This window comes from Anolis carolinensis, chromosome 3 (genome assembly GCF_035594765.1).
Source record: "Anolis carolinensis isolate JA03-04 chromosome 3, rAnoCar3.1.pri, whole genome shotgun sequence".
In the NCBI taxonomy this organism is placed as follows: domain Eukaryota; kingdom Metazoa; phylum Chordata; class Lepidosauria; order Squamata; family Dactyloidae; genus Anolis; species Anolis carolinensis.
In genome coordinates, this window is record NC_085843.1 from 25,359,501 (window position 1) to 25,380,850 (window position 21,350).

General features: G+C 39.3%; 2 protein-coding genes across 4 annotated transcripts; both read right to left on the reverse strand.

Annotated features, from left to right (window-relative positions):
* Nucleotides 1–1,334: 1,334 nt before the first annotated feature.
* Nucleotides 1,335–9,247, reverse strand: LOC100551667 (vitelline membrane outer layer protein 1). Of its 2 annotated transcripts, none has more exons than XM_062974586.1 (4): nt 9,135–9,247; nt 7,803–7,997; nt 3,184–3,287; nt 1,335–1,702 (listed from the first exon to the last, which is right to left on the reverse strand). In XM_062974586.1, the coding sequence occupies exons 2-4, from the start codon at nt 7,968–7,970 to the stop codon at nt 1,405–1,407; spliced, it is 570 nt and encodes a 189-aa protein (XP_062830656.1). In that variant the 5' UTR covers nt 7,971–7,997; nt 9,135–9,247; the 3' UTR covers nt 1,335–1,404. The 2 variants fall into 2 exon arrangements, with proteins under 2 accessions (XP_062830656.1, XP_016848149.2); XM_016992660.2 differs by having other exon boundaries at nt 9,130–9,244.
* Nucleotides 9,248–16,148: 6,901 nt separating this feature from the next.
* Nucleotides 16,149–21,064, reverse strand: LOC134297355 (vitelline membrane outer layer protein 1-like). Of its 2 annotated transcripts, none has more exons than XM_062974587.1 (4): nt 20,970–21,064; nt 19,616–19,798; nt 18,257–18,360; nt 16,149–16,517 (listed from the first exon to the last, which is right to left on the reverse strand). In XM_062974587.1, exons 2-4 carry the CDS (start codon nt 19,781–19,783, stop codon nt 16,220–16,222), a joined length of 570 nt encoding a protein of 189 aa, XP_062830657.1. In that variant the 5' UTR covers nt 19,784–19,798; nt 20,970–21,064; the 3' UTR covers nt 16,149–16,219. The 2 variants fall into 2 exon arrangements, with proteins under 2 accessions (XP_062830657.1, XP_062830659.1); XM_062974589.1 differs by having other exon boundaries at nt 19,616–19,793; nt 20,970–21,017.
* Nucleotides 21,065–21,350: the final 286 nt, after the last annotated feature.

Here is a 21,350-nt window from a genome sequence, read left to right on the forward strand (position 1 = left end):
TGCTTTGGGGAAAGCAAAGCATAGAAACCACCACTTTGGATGGAGTGGTTGACTACATCCACAGTCAGGAATTCTGGCCTTTCCCCGTGTGTTTAAACTGTGAGCCTAAAGTCAAAGAGTTCCATTTTGATCTTATCAAGGCGATGATCTATGTCTGAAATGAGCTCATGAAAGGATCATTTCTAAATATCTTTGCTGCAACTCTATTAGATCTAAATTAGTATGTTGGCATTCTAGAAATCTAATGTCTAATGAAGTGGTCATTTAAATGGTCATCAATAAAGTCCAAAGAAGAAAAACCTTTCATTTTTATCCCACTCTCATAGGTACAAATGAATATTATTTTTTCCTAGTCTTTGTAAAGTTACAAGATTTTTTGTCCTTTTATATGTTTTGCATGTATAAGAAGATGTGCAAAAAACATTGATTTGTGCCAAAGACAGCGTTGAGTTTTGTTTTTTTGCTGGGGGAGGGGGGGCTGACTCAGAATTCTTCTTTGCCCCTCCTCCAATTTTGAAATGTGAAAAATCTTGAAGTTGTTGATTATTACTTGAGATGTTTTGGTCACTAAAAGATGGCTTAAATGTTTTAATCAAAATGTAATTAAATACACAATAGTATTTAGGTTGTACACAGCACCAGGCAAATGTATGCTACTGCTGATATTTTAAAACCAATCACTTACAACAATGGAAGAGACCACAAGCACAATTCAGTCCAACCATTTTCTATGCAGGGACATACAATCAGAACTCTTTTTGCACCTGATTAAGGCTAAGTAAGCCAGATGTTGACTTATGATTGATGGTATTTCATAGGACATGATGATTTGCTGTTTGCAATTTTGTAACTAATATTTGATCAATAACACTATGTAACAAAATTTGAAAAAAATCATTTTCTGTTTTGAACATGTTATTTTGTGTTCAGTTGTGTTTAATTGTGTGGTACTTGCTTTGAAAGTAGTTGTTATACTCCGAAAATTTCATTTTTGTGGGTGCCACAAACTACATTGAATTGGTTGAGAATCTATGAGATATACATTGAAAAACTCCAGCAAAATGTGCTGCGGGTGTCCTTTTCCATGTTTTTATTATAGAACCAATTAGAACATGACATTTATAAGCCAGGAACAAAAATCATGTTACATGGTATAACTGGTCATTAAAATGTTTCTTGGCCAATATAGAAAAAGGAATTCTACCTTTAATAAGCTATTATCAACCTCTTAATTTTTGGATCACCCAATGCTCTTTATCCTTTCAATGAGCTTCAATCTACCCAGAACCATATTAATCAAGTAAGGGACCATAATTCAAAACACAACACAAAACTGTGGACTTAGGATTTAATAGTCAATAAGCTTCATGCTAACATGCATTAGATGTACTGAAAGTATAGGTTTCAATTACAGCAGAAGAACTTCACATCATTCAGTGCTGTGTCATCACCATTACCCTGCGGGAGCTCTACCCTTGTCTGAAGCCCACATATGGCACCAGAAGAGCAGGATTCGCTCCATGCACCAAAATCCCCCCAATTGTGTGCCTCGCCTGTCAAAACAGCCCCTTCCGTGCAGCCGAATCTGACGTTGTTTGCTGCACTATCATCAATTACAGCCCCTCGACTAGGTTCCACTTGCAATGAGAAGGAAGTCAGGTGCCCTTTAGGGCAATATACAGCTTTTGTCCACGATCCCCATCTGCCAACAAAGATGATAATAGTCATGCCCTGAGAAAAATTTAAAAAGCAGACATGCAATATATATTTCAAAAAGCAGGCAGAGCACATATTTTCATGCCACTTGTGACCATTCTACAATTAACACAAGATCATAAGCAAAACAATTGTGCAATACATGCTGTATAAATATATTTTACTAACATTGTGTTTTGGATTGTGGTTAACTAAGGACACATCTACACTGAAGAATTAATACAGTTTGACTCCACTTTTACTGCCCTTGCTCAATTCTACAGAACCATTGGAGCTGTAGTCTAACCTTTGCTGCTACTGAGTTCTGATGCCTCACATTCCTGTTTAAATTAAATCTGTTAGTAACGGTCTTTATGTTGTGGTGATTCTGTCTTCTATGTATCAGCTGCTTCTGCAGATGTTACTCCTGCATCAACATTCTTTATAAAGATGATGAGAAACATCAATCCCAGGATAAAACACTATGGTATTTCTACTGCAATGTCTTTCTGTAATTACAAGGAACCCCTTGTAGGTTATGTTGCTGCCCATCAGCCAATTAGAAAAACACTCTTTGAGAGTAGCATCATCTAGACCACTCTTTCTTAAACTTTGGATTCCAGTCTCAAATGGAGTCCCCTTAGCTCAATGCTGGATCCCAAAGATTTGGCAACAGTTTTCTGAATGCCACCTAGAGGCTGTTTTAAACATTGGCACAAATCTGTTGTGCAGTGTTTAGAGTTGTACACAGAAAACTCAGATGTACTTCATGTAAAAAGGAAAATCAACCTGTCCAGCAAACCTTCTGAATGCTGATTGGTTACTTACCAGTAAATGTTTGGGTTTCCTATTTTATATAATTACATACTCAGGGTCAAATTAGTCAGGCTTAAGAAATTCTGATCTAGACCACATTTTACCAGGCTGTCCACAGGAATATCACAAGAGATATTACTAAACACCTCAGCCAGACAGCAACATCTGACTTTAGCTTAATTATTTCAAGGAAATCATTTCTCCTGTCCTCTCAGGAGATAGTAGCAGCATTGCCTACAAAAGCTCTTATGAAAAATTGAAATAATTATCTTTAAACAATCTCTTTCAATATTTAGACTGTACTAATTTTAAATTTTATTGTTTTTAGGTTGTGAGCTGTCTTGGGTCTTGATAAAAGCATAATAATAATAATAATAATAATAATAATAATAATAATAATAATAATAATTCTCTTTAGACCATGCAGTAAATGCTTTGAGGCTTGATTCTCAAAAATGTGGTGCATAACAGACTTGATGGATGCTAACATTTAAATAATTATTTTTTTCTTATCTGCTTTGTGTGTTGTCTGCATTTCTCAAAACATGGAACTGCAAATGGCAAGAAAAGAAAGAAAGAAAGAAAGAAAGAAAGAGAAGAAGCAGAAGAAGCAGAGGATAAGGAGAAAAAGAAGAGGAAGAAGAAGTACAAGAATGAGAAAGAGATACCCACTCTCCAACCTTGGACGTTATTTTCTTATCATCATCGCAGTAGAGACGGATGCCGTTCAAGCCTGTATCATCATTCCATGCCAGACTACCTTGATAGGGCTCTACCTGTTGTGGAAACAGAAAAACAAGAGTGTAATTAAGATGTTGTGAATGCAGCTACTTTAGTATTCATGAACTGGGTTATTAATGTTGCACTTTCACATTATGAAAATTTCAATCAGAATTCACCGGGTCTCACGCCCAAAGAAGTGCTTTCACATGCCAAGACATTTATGTTCCACCTAAATATCTGAAACCCAGAAGACATAAAATAAATGCACACTGTTTGAGCTATGTAAATGCCAGTGTCTACTCAAACTCATTTTTGATTTGCTGCAGTATGGTTTCTTAAAAACAACATGGTGCTCTTTTTGTCCCAGTGCAAGTAGGACTTATATTTTGAGCAATCTCAAAAATCATGCCAGGGGTTATTTTCAAGGAAAGTCTTATTTTGGGGAAAACAGGGTATATTTGTGTTAACACATTTTTATTAGCATTCCCCTTGCCAAAAAAACCCCCAACATAGACATGCCTTAGCATTAAGGCTGAACTGACTGGTAGAATCATAGAATCATAGAGTTGGAAGAGACCTCATGGGCCATCCAGTCCAACCCCCGGCTAAGAAGCAGGAAAATCCCATTCAAAGCACCCCTGACCGATGGCCATCCAGCCTCTGAAATATAATAACCAATGTGTCTCAAGGAGGCATATAACTTCCTTGTTAAAAGTTTCCATGGCTATTAATTCATTTCCAATCACAATTCAGAGTGCTGGTCATGACTTAGAAAGTTCTTTAATACTTAGGTCTGAACTATCTGAAAACCATGGGCTCATCTAAACAGACAATATAATGCAGGCTGAATGCAGGCTGAAATTAGCTTCAAATTGCAGCAGCTAACCAACACACACTTCCAAAGTGTGCTGCAGCACAGGTAAAGGATGACAAAGCACATCAAACAAAGTTAGGATAAAGTCAGAGGAGGTCCAAGGCAATTTTCAAGTGTAGGCGAACAGAAATTTTGGCGCCCCCCTCCCAAACCAATCACTGAAAAATAAAAGTGTTGATTCTGGTCATGACAACACACAAATTATCATCATTATTATTATTATCATTATCATTATTATTATTATTATTATTATTAAGATCCAAAGGAGCAGGGTGTGAAAATAGTTCACATTCCAGGATCCCATCCCTGGCCTTTGATGTTAAACTGGATTATATGAGTCCGCACTGCCAGATAATCTGGGATAAACAGAAAATTTGTGATTGGATCCTGGGATATAGGTCCTGTCTGGAAGGGCCCTAAGTAGCATATAACCTTTGGAAAGTTGGGCATTCCTTCTGCCTGCTACAGCAGGCAGAAATGCAAATCATGGGTCAGTTGAGCAACATGACAAGGAGGCAAAGAGAGAGGGCCCTTGCACACAGACATATAACCCAGAATATCTGCTTTGAACTGAATTATCTGAGTCCACGCTCCCAGATATTCCAGCTCAAAGCAGAAAACATGGGATTTTATTCAGCTGTGTGTGGAAGGGGCCAGAGAGAGAACCCTTACAGAGCCCTGTATCCCAGAATATCTGCTTTGAACTGGATTATCTGAGTCTACACTTCCAGATAGTCCAGCTCAAAGCTGTAAATGTGGGATTTTATTCAGCTATGTGTGGAAGGGGCCAGAGAGAGAACCCTAGATAACCCAGTTCAAAGCAGATATTGTGAAATTTTCTGCCTTGATATTCTGGGTTATATGGCTGTGTGGAAGAGCCCTGATGGTCCTTTCACACAGCCATATAACCCAGAATATCAAGGCAGATAATGCACATTATCTGCTTTGAACTGGATTATATAGCAGTGTGGACACAGATAACCCAGTTCAAAGCAAATATTGTGGGTTATTCTGCCTTGATATTCTGGGTTATATGGCTGTGTGCCATATAACCCAGAATATCAAGGCAGATAATCCACATTATCTGCTTTGAATTGGATTATATGGCAATGTGGACTCAGATAACCCAGTTCAAAGCAGATATTGTGGGTTATTCTGCCTTGATATTCTAGGTTATATGGCACACAGCCATATAACCTATCTGCTTTGAACTGGATTATATTGCAATGTGGACTCTGATAACCTAGTGCAGAGAGAGTGGGAGAAGAGAGCCATGGAGATAAATAGCAAAGATAATAGGTCTCTTGTTGAAGAAGAATCACTCAATACACACTCAATATGTGTATTAATGAAATAAAAATAAATCTCTTGTTTGCACTTGTGTGTCTTGTACCATTAATCTGTGTTGGGTAATGTTTCGTGTATTTTAAATTTGTTTTAATGATTCCTTTGTAGGTTTAATTCTATTTTAATGCTTATAGTCTACTTTGGAATATTTTAAGAGGGAAAAAGTGGTATACAGCTTCTGAGTGTTGTTCTTTATATTAAAAATAAAATACAGTATCCTACAATAATGCTATAGCACAACTTCTAGTTTTTAACACATTTTCTAAATTGTTGCTATTTTAATGCTTATGCTCTGCTTTGGAGCATTTTTAGAGGGAAAAGGTGACACACAGAATAAATAAATATAAGTAAAAGGTAAAGGATTTCCCCTGATATTAAGACTAGTTGTGTCCAACTCTGTGGGTTGGTGCTTATCTCCATTTCTAAGATGAAGAGCCAGCGTTGTCCATAGACACCTCCAAGGTCATGTGGTCAGCATGACTGCATGGATCACCATTACCTTCCTGCCAGAGCAGTACCTATTGATCTACTCACATTTGCATGTATTCAAACTGCTAGGAAACTCGATAGGTTTCCTAAGGAGTCATAAGATCCTAGTATGGGAGAAAGCTGCACTCTAGGATCCACACAGTCAACAGGTAGCCATCCGGCTTTTGCTTTAAAGCAGGCATGGGCAAACTTGGGCCTTCCCTCCAGGTGTTTTGGACTTCAACTCCCACAATTCCTAACAGCCGGTTGGAAGTCCAAAACACCTGGAGGGCCGAAGTTGGCCCATGCCTGCTTTAAAGCAAAAGCCGGATGGCCACCTGTTGACTGTGTGGATCCTAGAGTGCAGCTTTCTCCCATACTAGGATTTTATGTTAGCTTGTTAGCATGTTAGCTTTCATAGCTGGAATCAAGAGGTTGCTGTGAGCTATCGGGTTGTATGGCCATGCTCCAGAAGCATTCCCTCCTGACGTTTCACCCATATCTATAGCAGGCATCCTCAGAGGTTGCGAGGTCTGTTGGAAACTAGGCAAGTGGGGTTTATATATCTGTGGAATGATGTCCAGGGTGGGAAAAAGAACACTTTTCTGCTTGAGGCAAGTGTGAACGTTGCAATTGGCCAGCTTGATTAGCATTGAATAGTCTTGCAGCTCCAAAGCCTGGCTGCTTCCTGCCTGGGGGAATCCTTTGTTGGGAGGTGTTAGCTGTCCCTGATTGTTTCTTGTCTGGAATTCCTCTGGCTTTTGAGTGTTGTTCTTTATTTACTTTATTTATTTAGAGTTTTTTTTAACACTGGTTGATTATTATTTCCAATAACTCCCACAATTCCTAATGTTGAAATTGGCCACCTTGATTAGCATTGAATAGCCATGCAGAGGGCTCAGCTGGGAAGGGAAGGGAGGGGGCGGAGTAGGATGCCTGGGGCAGGGAAAGTGGTGCCAATCTGCCTCGGAGCCTGCATGTAGATGCACCTGAGGGGCACCAGGCAGTGGGAGGGGGGGCTGGATGGCAGGGGGGAAGGGAAAGTGAGGCAGAGATGGAGCGGGAGCCCGAGGGAGCTCCAGTTTTCCTGGAGGATCTTGGTTACTTATTAACCCCTCCCTCCCCACCCCCGTTTCGGTAGTAAATGGATCCGATGAGTCCAGGGCCCCGGTTCTCTTGGCCCGGCAGCCATTGAGCCCAGAAGCTGCCCTCTTCCCTTGAGGCAGAAGGCAAGGGGAAAGGGCCAGCGGTGCTTGCAGCCTTCCCTTCAGACACGGCTCATTCGCCTGGCCTCGAGTAGGGACGGAGCTGTGGGGGCGGGGCTGCATGGCACGGGGCAGGCCAGGCTGCAAGGCCCCGCCCCCGCGTGGCCCCGCCCCATCCCCAAGTGGCCCCGCCCCCACAGGAAGGCCCGGAAAGAAGGAGGAGGAGGCGGGGGTGGCACCATCCTCCCGGGGACTCAATGGCGCCCCCCGACGATGGCACCACAAACAAATGCCTCCCTTGCCTGATGGTTGGACCGCCTCTGGATACAGTCCTAAATAAGTCATTTAATGCTCTGCAGTGAATCCCAAACCTTGCCTGGCTTCACATAACAAGAAGCACATTGTAGACACCTTTTGTGCTGAAGCGCTTTGCTATCAAGGGAATAGAAACAAAGAAAGTAATTTTCCCAGTAGTTGGAACACAGATAAATGACATTTCCATCAGACTTGTATGAGCCAAGCCAAAAGAGTTTACTTTGCTATATCTAAATAAGTATAACTGATACAGGATATTTCTCCACTTTATTTTTTTTTAAAGCCAAACTATTTTTTGAGACTTTGAGCAACTGTTCATTATCAAGGTGTCTGAAAAGAAGAGTACAAAATAGCCTTACCTTCAAGGCGAATCCCTTTACATATCCTTCCGCGCAGAACGATGGCTTAGCCCATTCACCCCATTGGCCTCCATTTGTCACAGTGAGAATCTTATAATACTTTCGAGCATCTCCATACCAGAAGCAAAAAGTAAGCATCACAAAGAGAGTACTGACACGGAGATCCATGGCTGGAAGCCTGCTCTAGATGCAACACTATAAAACAATTTATTTATTTGTCACTTTCCTGCAAAAGTAGAACTCAAAATAGCTCAGAACATGATGTGAATAAGATGTAACTAAAACCAGCAATGGTTGTAATATTAAACACATGCAAACAAATGTTTCTGTTGAAACTGTCAAAGGGAAATAAATATAGCAAAGTAGAGTGAGGAGCAAAGTAGTTGAGGCAGCCACAAAATGGCTTTAGAAGAAGTGAGAGCTATAGTAAGATCGAGTCTTGGTGAGCCTATGGCATGCTATCCATGTCACATGTAGTCTAGCATGTTTCCTTCTTTTAAACAGAACACCTGTCTCCTCGGATTTGACTCTGCATGAGCTGAAATGAACAATGTGTGCGTTTTATACTCTCTGGCCGATCAAAGTCAGGTATAAAAACTGTTCTGTTCTACAGAAGTTGCTAATGATATTTTTCATGTCAAGAGTGATTTGAGAAACTGCAAGTCATTTCTGATGTAAGAGAAATGGCCGTCTGCAAGGATGTTGCACAGGGGATGCCCAGATGTTTTTGATTTTTTTACCATCCTTGTGGGATGCTTCTCTGATGTCCCCACATGGAGCTGGAGCTGATAGAGGGAACTCATCTGTGCTCTCTCTGGGTTGGATTTGAACTAGCAAGCTTCAGGTCAGCAACCCAGCCTTCAAGTTATCAGTCCTACCAGCACAAAGGTTTAACCCACTGCCAGGCCCATAGTCAGGATTTCGGTTTTTTTGGGGGGGGGGCTGAGTCTGAGTGAGAGAGGATCTACTCTAGCAAACCTTTTGTATCGTTATCCCAATATCCCCCATGCATATGGGATATATTGAGCATGGTGATCAGATCATGATATGAATAAACATAACAGTTTAAATAATAAATGTAAGGCCTTCTCACAGACCACCCTGAGAATTTCGGGGGGGGGGGACCGAAACCCCTCAAGCACCCCCCCCCCCCGGCTACATGCCTGCCCACTGCACAACCAAGGGCTCTGCTAATGGCATAAAACCATTAAAAGGGGAAATGCAGGTGTTCCTAGTGCTCTTTTAAATATAGATATAAGGAACTGAGCTATCAATCTTCTAATTTCACCATCACATCTACCGAGAAAGAAGCTGCTATATTACTTACGTTACCTGTCTGTGTTCCTATCACTGGAATAAGAGAGAAGCTGAGGGAACACTGGGTGTCAGAGTGGGCAAGGCTATGAAGAAGACCAGGAGATCAAGTGTGGGTGTCACCACGTCAGCAGCTTCCATGCTCTGTTGCTTGATTACTTAAAGGAGCAGACTTAAGGTTATGACCCATCCTTTGTTCTTTACTAGCTACAACTCAATATGCATCTATACTATAGAGTCAATGCAGCTTGACACCACTTTAACTGTCATGCTACATACTATGGAATTAGAAGAATTAAAGTTTTACGACGGCATTAACTTTCTGTGCAAAAACTGCACGTGCCACATCATCCCATAGTATCAAGTCAAAATACTTACAATTGTGTCTGACTGCATTTATTCTACGGGCTTTCTAAGATATATAAAGGCAGTCCTGGTAAATGATGGAAATGTGAGAAAAATGTCAGGATGTATATGGTATGTGGTGGTCTTACTAAAAGGCCCAGAAATATTCAACCCAAATGCACATGATGTTTTAAAAAAATGTAAACATTAAAATCATGACAAAACTAATATTTTATTTGGGATCAACTAAAGAGGGAACATGGAAGATTCTGATTATATATGATTACTATGCCCAGAGATGGAAAGAATTAGCTATCCCAACACAAGATGAATAGCTTATGAAGATGTGTGAAATAGTTGAGATGGATAAACTGACAATGTTGATCAAAGAGAAATTCTTGACAATTTCTTTAAAAGACTGGGACATATTTCTTTCTTTCTTGCAGAAAAGATGGGGACAAACTTTAACCTCTTTTCTGATTTAGAAGTGTTATAAAAGTAACACTTTTGTAGGAAATATAGTGATGTTTTAAGGGAGTAGAAAAGATGTAAAAATCAATGGGTATTGAGTATGAGGCTTATAGACTAAGGTAAAGGTAAAGGTTTCCCCTGACGTTAAGTCCAGCCATGTCTGACTCTGGGGGTTGGTGCTCATCTCCATTTCCAAGCCGAAGAGCCGGCACTGTCCGCAGACACCTCCAAGGTCATGTGGCCGGCATGACTGCATGGAGCGCCCTTACCTTCCCGCCGGTAAGCTGGGAAGCTAACAGATGGAGCTAACACCACTCCTGGGGTTTGAACCTGGGACCTTTCGGTCTGCAAGTTCAGCAGCTCAGTGCTTTAACACACTTGGCTTATAGATTGGTTCTTGTTAAATGTTTAGAATGTGTTTAGGTTTGTATTGGTTAGAATGATTGTTTCAGATATAATTGTGTTATTTGTTGCAGTCCAGTTTTATAAATAAAAAAAATTGTCTTTATGGAGGGTGTTATTTTGTTTTCAGTAAAAAAAAATTCTGTCTCTCTTTTGTATGTTTCTATTTTTATATTTCTGTACTTCTGAGTAAAAAATCATGTTAAAAATTCTACACTGTAGATACACCATTAGTCATATCTTGAATAGATTGACTAGTGCTTTGGTGACATTGCTACCTTTAGGCAGGGATTCCTTGGCATAGAGGAGGAGATGGAGAAGGTGGTCCCGAGGAGGGGCAACCAGTTGTTGAGGGGGCAGCTCTCCTGGGAAGAGGCAAGTCCAAGAAGCCTAGGCCCATATTTGGAGAGCTTAGGGACTTCCTCATTAAACAAAGGGCCCAAGTGTGCAGTTCCATGCCAAAGAAAGGTGTAAGACAGGGTTGTTGATCTTGGGTACTCAAAGGGTTGGCTGCCAGTGAAAGACATTTTAAACATGTGGACAGACAAACAGCTAGACATACATGTTTGGGTTTTGGCCAGAGATCACCCAACTCTGAAACAATGGTTCTGGCTGATTGTTTGGCTTGGAAAAAAGCCTAGGGGTTTTGCCCACCCTTCCTGTCCAAGAACTCTCTCTAATGGGAGGTGAATGTTTCTGGGCCTGTCTGCTTATATTTTGATATAGAAGTTTATACATTTTATAAATCTATGAAAAAGATATAGTACGAAAGTCATATAGATAGTCTTGAAGAATAGATGCCAATATGATAGCTGTTACTGGCTTGATCTCCTGTAATCAGGCTTTGGCTGTCAAATAAAGGCACATAAACCTCCTGCCAAGCTGTGCCCACACTCACAAGGAGTTCTTGATGGTTGTTTTTTTAAAGTATTAACCCAAGAGTTTAGGAAATTCTTCTGTATTCTCTAGCTGGAAATCCTGCTGTGGCCTCTTCCAGTGATATGACTCTATGATTACTTCTGATTTAAGAACAGTATAAAACTCAACAGAAATTTTCAGCCCATTCAGTAATAAAAAGACACTACTTTTGGGAAAGCAAAGAATAGAAATCATCACTTTGGATAGAGTAAAGGACTCCATCCACAGGCAGGAATTCTGGCCTTTTCCCATCTTTTATGTCTTTAAACTATGAGCCTAAAGTCAAAGAGTTCCATTTTGATCTTGTCGAGGCGATGATCTATGTCTGAAATGAGCTCATGAAATGATCATTTCTAAATACCCTTGATGCAATTCTATTAGATCTAAATTAGTATGTTGGCATTCCAGAAATCTAATGTCTAATGAAGTGGTCATTTAAATGGCCATCAATAAAGTCCAAAGAACAAAAAGCTTTCATTTTTATCCCACTCTCATAGGGACAAATGAATATAGATTTTTCCTTCTCTTCATGAAGTTAAAAGATTTCTTGGTCATCACTTTTTTTCAAAAGATTCACAGAGAAAATGTTTTTGTATATAAAGGAATATATGCAAATTACATTATTGGGTTTTGTTTTTTGCGGGGGGTTGTATAATGTTGCTTTTTTGCTTAGAATTCTTCTTTGCCCCTCCTCCCATCTTGATTTGTGAAAAATTTTGGAATTTTTGATAATTACTTCATCGAGGACAAGAACATTTTCATGGATTCCTTATATCACTCCATGTAAAGAGCACATAAACAATTAAGAACCAAACTGAGATTTCACTCTGTAATATCAAAAAAGAGAATGTGTTCTCGGTTTTGCAAAGGTCCTCCTTGTAAAATAAACATGGCTAGAATTCATTATAGACTTATGTCTTCATAAGTGGATTTACAAGTGCGGTGGTTTTACAACATCCATATTCGCCTAGGATCTCCCATTCTATGACAGCATATGCTATGTGTTGTGAAATGGCAGCTAGTGGAATGGTGATGCTCCGTGGCCCCAATGTCCAATTGATACCAATATGTATCAGGCAAATATTGATAATATAATATAGGACATGAAGATTGGCTATTTGCAATTTTTCTAGTAAAATGACTAGGAAGTGCAGTAGTACAACAAGAGTGCTGAATGTGGATCTGAAGTGCCCAATGTGTATCTCATAGAATCATAGAGTTGGAAGAGTCCTCATGGGCCATCCAGTCCAACCCCCTGCCAAGAAGCAGTAAAATCGCATTCAAAGTACCCCCAACAGAGGTATATTCAGCCTCTGCTTAAAAGCCTTCAAAGAAGGAGCCTCCATTACACTCCGGGGCAGAGAGTTCCACTGCTGAACAGTTCTCACAGTGAGGAAGTTCTTCCTAATGTTCAGGTGGCATTTCCTTTCCTGTAGTTTGAAGCCGTTGTTCCACATCCTAGTTTCCAGGGCAGCAGAAAACAAGCCTGATCCCTCCTCCCTATGACTTCTCCTCATATATTTATACATCTGAATCAAATGATGCTCATTAGCAGCTCATAAGCACTTTGGGTCATCATTGCAATTCTATCAATTTCATTGCATTTCTACAACATGGCTCCAGATTTGTAAAGTTATTAAATGTTGTTCATGTTGTGGAATCCTGGTCACTGTTTTATTTCCTTTGCCATCGCCCGTTGGTGTGATTGCCAATATCATTTATTAATTTAATTGTACAAAATATTTTATTATGGGGTTATAATTGTATTTGCTATGTTTTCTCTTGTATGCCATCTTGAGATGTTTTTGTCACTAAAAGATGGCTTAAATGATTTAATCAAAATGTAATTAAATACACAACAGTGTTTAGGTTGTACACAGCACCATGCAAATATGCTACCGCTGATAGTTTAAAACCAATTCCTTACAACCATGGAAGAGACCACAAGCACTATCCAGTCCAACCGTTTTCTATGCAGGGACATACAATCAGAACTCTTTTTGCATCTGGTTAAGGCTAAGTAAGCCAGATGTTGACCTCTGATTGATTACATTTGTTAGGACATGATGATGATTTGCTAATATTTGATCAATAATACTATGTAACAAAAAAATTAAAATCTGTTTCTGTTTTGATCATGTTAATTGTGTTTAATTGTGTGGTACTTGCTTTGAAAGTAGTTGTTATACTCTGAAAATTTCATTTTTGTAGGTGCCTCAAACTACATTGAATTGTTGGAGATTATCTATATATATAAAAGAGTGATGGCATCACGGCGATGCACAAAACAACAAATCTACAGGCCCCCCAAACTCGAAAATTGGCAACGCAATCCATCATCCCCGCCTCCAGTACGAGACAACAAAATATCACACAAACAACAATCACAGGGCCAAAAACCACAACAGACCATGTGCGCCTGCGCCAACACACAATCCTAGACACGCTTCCCCCCCCCCCCCCCGCGCGCACACACATACCCCTCGCCCACGCGCTCAACTTCTCCCTCCTCCGGCACCGCCTCCATCTTACAACAAAACCTCTTCACCAATCCTTCCCTCCACCACCTTCCCCCCAACGGAACACTCCATCCTCCTCCTTCTCTCAAGGCCTCCGAGGTAAAAAAAAACCAAAAACGGAGAGCCTCCATTCAGCGGCTTCTTCGTCAGCCACCTTTTCCTCTTCCAGACACTATGCCTTCCTTTCTCTCCCCCTCTCTCCTTCCTCCGCCTACCTCCCGATTCGAGGCGAGATTCCTGAGGGAAGAAGGGAAGAACCACCACCAGCAGCACCTTCCGCCTCAAAATAATTTTCTTCTCCCTTTTCCCCGCACACCCCCTCCCTCTCTCCCTTCCTTCTGCCTTACTGTCTTCCTTTTAGTACTCCTTTCCAAAACTTTCAAATGTTCTCAACTGCTGTGAATCTCAAAGGCTCCTTTAAGAGCCAGCCTCTATTCTGGGGAAACTACAGTTCCCATCATGCTCTGACATGCCTCTTCCCCAATGGCAGGGAGAGTTTGCAACGTTTCCTTAGCTACTGGAAAACTTCAATTCTTCCTCCTTTGGTTATACAACAGACAACCTTGGGTTATACAAAACCAGCACCTCGTGGCTCAAGTGACTTCACTCCAATCGATATTAAATAACAATCATAAAACAATACATTAATCAGTCAATAAATAGGCAATATACTTTCCTCCTGTTTTTCTCCCAACAGTTTCCAAAAAGCGAACCTCTGAGGATGTGCAAAGTTTCTTTTCTCTGCCATTCTGTTCTCTCTATTGTGTATAAGGGGTGGCTTTTAAATACCCCATAATATTATAATGCTATCATAATAATAAGGCTTTTTAATACTCCATACTATAATAATAATAATAATAATAATAATAATAATAATAATAATAATAATAACACTTAACCATCATTGGATCTTCAAACCAAATCTCATCAGATTAATTACCATTGAATGACCTTACAACTTCAAACCCTGCCTGCTTCCTACTTAGGGGAATCCTTTCTTGGGAGGAATAATAATAATAATAATAATAATAATAATAATAACAATAATAATAATAAACCTTTGGAATATAATAATAATATTACATAATAATAATAAACCTTTTAAATATAATAATATTACATAGTAATAATGAAAATAAACCTTTCAAATATAATAATAATATTAAATCATAATAATAAACCTTTGGAATATAATAATAATAATAATAATAATAATAATAATAATAATAATAATAACAATAATAATAATAACAATAACAATAATATAATATAATACAGCAGGTTGTATACACACACACACACACACACACACTGGTATATATGGATAACCCATACTCACCATACACCATATATAGGTGTGGGATACATACATATATGGAATATATATAGGCAACTTCAGATTATTTCTATATGAGAAACAGAATCTATATACATATACACACATTTGTATATGGATACAATGTACAACAGATGCTCAACGTACAACATATGACTACTTCCTACCAAGGGCAACCCTTTGTTACCCAGCTTAAATACAATTGAATATCCTTTCACCTTTCAACCCTCGCTCCTTCCTACCTAAGCTAAACCTTTCTTGACCACTTTTAATACCATTCAATACCCTTACACCATCAAACCGTACTTCCTTCAGACTTTACTAATGGACTTACTGGAAGTTCACTAGACATGATGTGACTTCAAGATCACACACAATCTTATCCATTTTCTACATATATACAACCATAACACATATACCACGACTTCCTCATTACTTTATTTTCAACACCACCACACTCCTCCACATCAAGACGTAAAGAACAACACTCTCAAAACAGATGAATTCCACACAAGAAACAAACGACAAAAAAAAGGAATAACCACAAATACTGCATATTCACAACCTTTTGGAAATGACATATACCAACTACCACCAATTGCTCAATACTTTATTTCCCATATCACCAGGCTTCGCCACAGCAACGCGTGGCCGGGCATAGCTAGTATGAGATATAGATTGAAAAACTACAGAAAAATGTGCTGTAGGATGTCCTGCAAAAAGGAGGTTTTTGCAGTTTAATAAACCTTTTCCATATTTTTGTTATAGAACCGATTAGGAAATGACATTTATAACCCAGGAACAAAAATAAGCCTGTCCAGCAAGCCTTGAGAATGCTGATTAGTTACCAGTAAATGTTTGAATATTGTTTAATTGATCATTAAATTGTTTATTGGCCAACATAAAAAAGGAATTCTGCCTTTAATAAGCTATTATCAACCTCTTAATTTTTGGATCACCGGATGCTCTCCTTTCAATGATCTTCTATCCAGAGGCATATTATTCAAAGTAAGAGACTATCATTCAAAAAGCAACACAAAAGAGTTTACTTAGGATTTAATGGTTAATAAGCTTCATGCTAGCATGCTTTAGATGTGCTGGAAGTCTAGGTTTCATTTACAGCAGAAGAACCTTACATCATTCAGTGCGGTATCATCACCAGAACCCTGTGAGTCCTCTATCTTTGTCTGAAGCCCACATATGGCGCCGGAAGAGCACGGTTCACTCCAAAAACCAAATTTCCCCCAATCATGTGCCTCGCCTGTCAAAACAAACCCTTCATTGCAGACGAATTTGATGTTGTTTGCTGCAGTATCATCATATATAGCACCTTGACTAGGTTCCACTTGCAATGAGAAGGAAGTCAGGTGCCCTTTAGGGCAATATTCAGGTTTTCTCCATGATCCCCATCTGCCAACAAAGATTATAATAGTCATGCCCTGAGAAAAATTTAAAAAACAGACATGCAATATACATTTCAAAAAGCAGGCAGAGCGCATTAAAGTAACTTCTGTTAACAGTGGACAATTAACACAAGATCACAAGCAAGAGAATTGGGCAATACATGCAGTAAAATATTTTAACTAACATTGTGTTTTAGGTTGTGGTTAACTAAGGACACATCTACACTGAAGATTTAATGCACTTTGACTACACTTTAACTGCCCTGGCTCAATTCTACAGAACCATGACAGCTATAGTCTAAATTTTGCTGCTACTGACTTCTGGGGCCTCCCTAAATAACAATTCCCAGGATTTCATAGCATTCATCCATGGCAGTTAAAGTGATGTCAAACTGCATTAATTCTACAGTGCAGATACACCTTAAGACTTTTAGCTACCTACAAAGACATCTTTGAAGCTAGGTGTCAGCTGTCAGAACAGCAAATTTTGTGCCTCTGACTTTTTTCCTGCCTTAACATAGAACCTTATCTACATTTCTGTTTAAATTAAATCTGTTAGTAACGGTCTTTATGTTGTGGTGATTCTGTCTTCTATGTATCAGCTGCTTCTGCAGATGTTACTCCTGCATCAACATTCTTTTTAAAGATGATGAGAAACATCAATCCCAGGATAAAACACTATGGTATTCCCACTGCAACGTCTTTCTGTAATTACAAGGAACCCCTTGTAGGTTATGTTGCTGCCCATCAGCCAATTAAAAAAACACACTTTGAGAATAGCATCATCTAGACCACTCTTTCTTAAACTTTGGATTCCAGTCTCAAATGGAGTCCCCTTAGCTCAATGCTGGATCCCAAAGATTTGGCAACAGTTTTCTGAATGCCACCTAGAGGCTGTTTTAAACATTGGCACAAATCTGTTGTGCAGTGTTTAGAGTTGTACACAGAAAACTCAGATGTACTTCATGTAAAAAGGAAAATCAACCTGTCCAGCAAACCTTCTGAATGCTGATTGGTTACCAGTAAATGTTTGGGTTTCCTATTTTATATAATTACATACTCAGGGTCAAATTAGTCAGGCTTAAGACGTTCTGATCTAGACCACATTTTACCAGGCTGTCCACAGGAATATCACAGAAGATATTACTAAACACCTCGGCCAGACAGCAACATCTGACTTTAGCTTAATTATTTCAAGGAAATCATTTCTCCTATCCTCTCAGGAGATAGTAGCAGCATTGCCTACAAAAGCTCTTATGAAAAATTGAAATAATTATCTTTAAACAATCTCTTTCAATATTTAGACTGTACTAATTTTAAATTTTATTGTTTTTAGGTTGTGAGCTGTCTTGGGTCTTGATAAAAGCATAATAATAATAATAATAATAATAATAATAATAATAATAATAATTCTCTTTAGACCATGCAGTAAATGCTTTCAGGCTTGATTCTGAAAAATGTGGTGCACAACAGACTTGATGGATGCTAACATTTAAATAATTATTTTTTTCTTATCTGCTTTGTGTGTTGTCTGCTTTTCTCAAAACATGGAATTGCAAATGGCAAGAAAAGAAAGAGAGAGAGAGAGAGAGAAAGAGAAAGAAAGAAAGAAAGAAAGAAGAAAGAAAGAAAGAAAGAAAGAAAGAAAGAAAGAAAGAAAGAAAGAAAGAAAGAAAGAGAAGAAACAGAGGATAAGGAGAAAAATGAGTGGAAAAAGGAGTACAAGAATGAGAAAGAGATACCCACTCTCCAATCTTGGACGTTACTGTCTCATCATTATCGCAGTAGAGACGGATGCCGTTCAAGCCTGTATCATCATTCCATGCCAGACTACCTTGATAGGACTCTACCTGTTGTGGAAACAGAAAAACAAGAGTGTAATTAAGATGTTGTGAATGCAGCTACTTTAGTATTCATGAACTGGGTTATTAATGTTGCACTTTCACATTATGAAAATTTCAATCAGAATTCACCGGGTCTCACGCCCAAAGAAGTGCTTTCACATGCCAAGACATTTATGTTCCACCCAAATATCTGAAATCCAGAAGACATAAAATAAATGCACACTGTTTGAGCTATGTAAATGCCAGTGTCTACTCAAACTCATTTTTGATTTGCTGCAGTATGGTTTCTTAAAAACAACATGGTGCTCTTTTTGTCCCAGTGCAAGTAGGACTTATATTTTGAGCAACCTCAAAAATCATGCCAGGGGTTATTTTCAAGGAAAGTCTTATTTTGGGGAAAACAGGGTATATTTGTGTTAACACATTTTTATTAGCATTCCCCTTGCCAAAAAAACCCCCAACATAGACATGCCTTAGCATTAAGGCTGAACTGACTGGTAGAATCATAGAATCATAGAGTTGGAAGAGACCTCATGGGCCATCCAGTCCAACCCCCGGCTAAGAAGCAGGAAAATCCCATTCATAGCACCCCTGACCGATGGCCATCCAGCCTCTGAAATATAATAACCAATGTGTCTCAAGGAGGCATATAATGGAAACTTGTTAAAAGTTTCCATGGCTACTAATTCATTTCCAATCAGAAGTCAGAGTGCTGGTCATAACTTATAACGTTCTTTAATACTTAGGTCTGAACTATCTGAAAACCATGGGCTCATCTAAACAGACAATATAATGCAGGCTGAATGCAGGCTGAAATTAGCTTCAAATTGCAGCAGCTAACCAACACACACTTCCAAAGTGTGCTGCAGCACAGGTAAAGGATGACAAAGCACATCAAACAAAGTTAGGATACAGTCCTAAATAAGTCATTTAATGCTCTGCAGTGAATCCCAAATCTTGCCTGGCTGCACAGAACAAGAAGCTCATTGTAGACACCTTTTGTGCTGAAGCGCTTTGCTATCAAGGGAATAAAAACAAAGAAAGTAATTTTCCCAGTAGTTGGAACACAGATAAATGACATTTCCATCAGACTTGTATGATCCAAGCCAAAAGAGTTTACTTTGCTATATCTAAATAAGTATAACTGATACAGGATATTTCTCCACTTTCTTTTTTTTTTTTAAGCCAAACTATTTTTTGAGACTTTGGGCAACTGTTCATTATCAAGGTGTCTGAAAAGAAGAGTACAAAATAGCCTTACCTTCAAGGCGAATCCCTTTACATATCCTTCCTTACATAATGCTGGTTGAGCCCATTCACCCCATCCACCTCCATTTGCCACAGTGAGAGTCTGATCATAATTTCGAGCATCTCCATACCAGAAGCAATAGGTAAGCATCACAAAGAGAGTACTGACTCGGAGATCCATGGCTGGAAGCCTGCTCTAGATGCAACACAATAAAACTATTTATTTATTTGTCACCTTCCTGCGAAAGTAGAACTCAAAATAGCTCAGAACATGATGTGAATAAGATGTAACTAAAACCAGCAATGGTTGTAATATTAAACACACACAAACAAATGTTTCTGTTGAAACAGCAAAATTAACCACAATTTAAAAATGCATCTGTCAAAGGGAAATAAATATAGCAAAGTAGGGTGAGGAGCAAAGTAGTTGAGGCAGCCACAAAGTGGCTTTAGAAGAAATGAGAGCTATAGTAAGATCAAGTCTTGGTGAGCCTATGGCATGCTATCCATGTCACATGTAGTCTAGCATGTTTCCTTCTTTTAAACAGAACACCTGTCTCCTCGGATTTGACTCTGCATGAGCTGAAATGAACAATATGTGCGTTTTATACTCTCTGGACAATCAAAGTCAGGTATAAAAACTGTTCTGTTCTACAGAAGTTGCTAATGATATTTTTCATGTCAGGAGTGATTTGAGAAACTGCAAGTCATTTCTGATGTAAGAGAAATGGCCGTCTGCAAGGATGTTGCACAGGGGATGCCCAGATGTTGTTGATTTTTTACCATCCTTGTGGGATGCTTCTCTAATGTCCCCGCATGGCGCTGGAGCTGATAGAGGGAGCTCATCTGTGCTCTCTCTGGGTTGGATTCGAACTGGCAAGCTTCAGGTCAGCAACCCAGCCTTCAAGTTATCAGTCCTACCAGCTCAAAGGTTTAGCCCACTGCCAGGCCCATAGTCAGGATTTTGGTTTTGTGGGGGGGGGGGGGGGAGGCTGAGCCTGAGTGACAGAGGATCTACTCTAGCAAACCTTTTGTATCATTATCCCAAATACCCCCCATGCATATGGGATATATTGAGCATGGTGATCAGGTCATGATATGAATAAACATAACAGTTTAAATAATAAATGTAAGGCCTTCTCACGGACCACCCTGAGAATTTGGGGGGGGGGACTGAAACCCCTCAAGAACCCCCCCCCCCCCCCCGGCTACATGCCTGGCCACTGCACAACCAGGGGCTCCGCTAATGACATAAAACCATTAAAAGGGAAAATGTAGATTTCCGTAGTGCTCTTTTAAATGTAGATATCAGGAACTTCTAATTTCACCATCACATCTACTGAGAAAGGAGCTGCTATATTACTTACATTAGCTGTCTGTGTTCCTATCACTGGAATAAGAGGGAAGCTGAGGGAACACTGGGTGTCAGAGTGGGCAAGGCTATGAAGAAGACCAGAGGATCAAGTGTGGGTGTCACCACGTCAGCAGCTTCCATGCTCTGTTTCTTGATTACTTAAAGGAGCAGACTTAGAAGAATTGAAGTTTTACAAGGGCATTAACTTTCTGTGCAAAAACTGCACATGCCACATCATCCCATAGTATCAAGCCAGGATACTTACAATTGTGTCTGACTGCATTTATCCTACGGGATTTCTAAGATATATAAAGGCAGTCCTTGTAAATGATGGAAATATGAGAAAAATGTCAGGACATATATGGTATGTGGTGGTCTTACTAAAAGGCCCAGA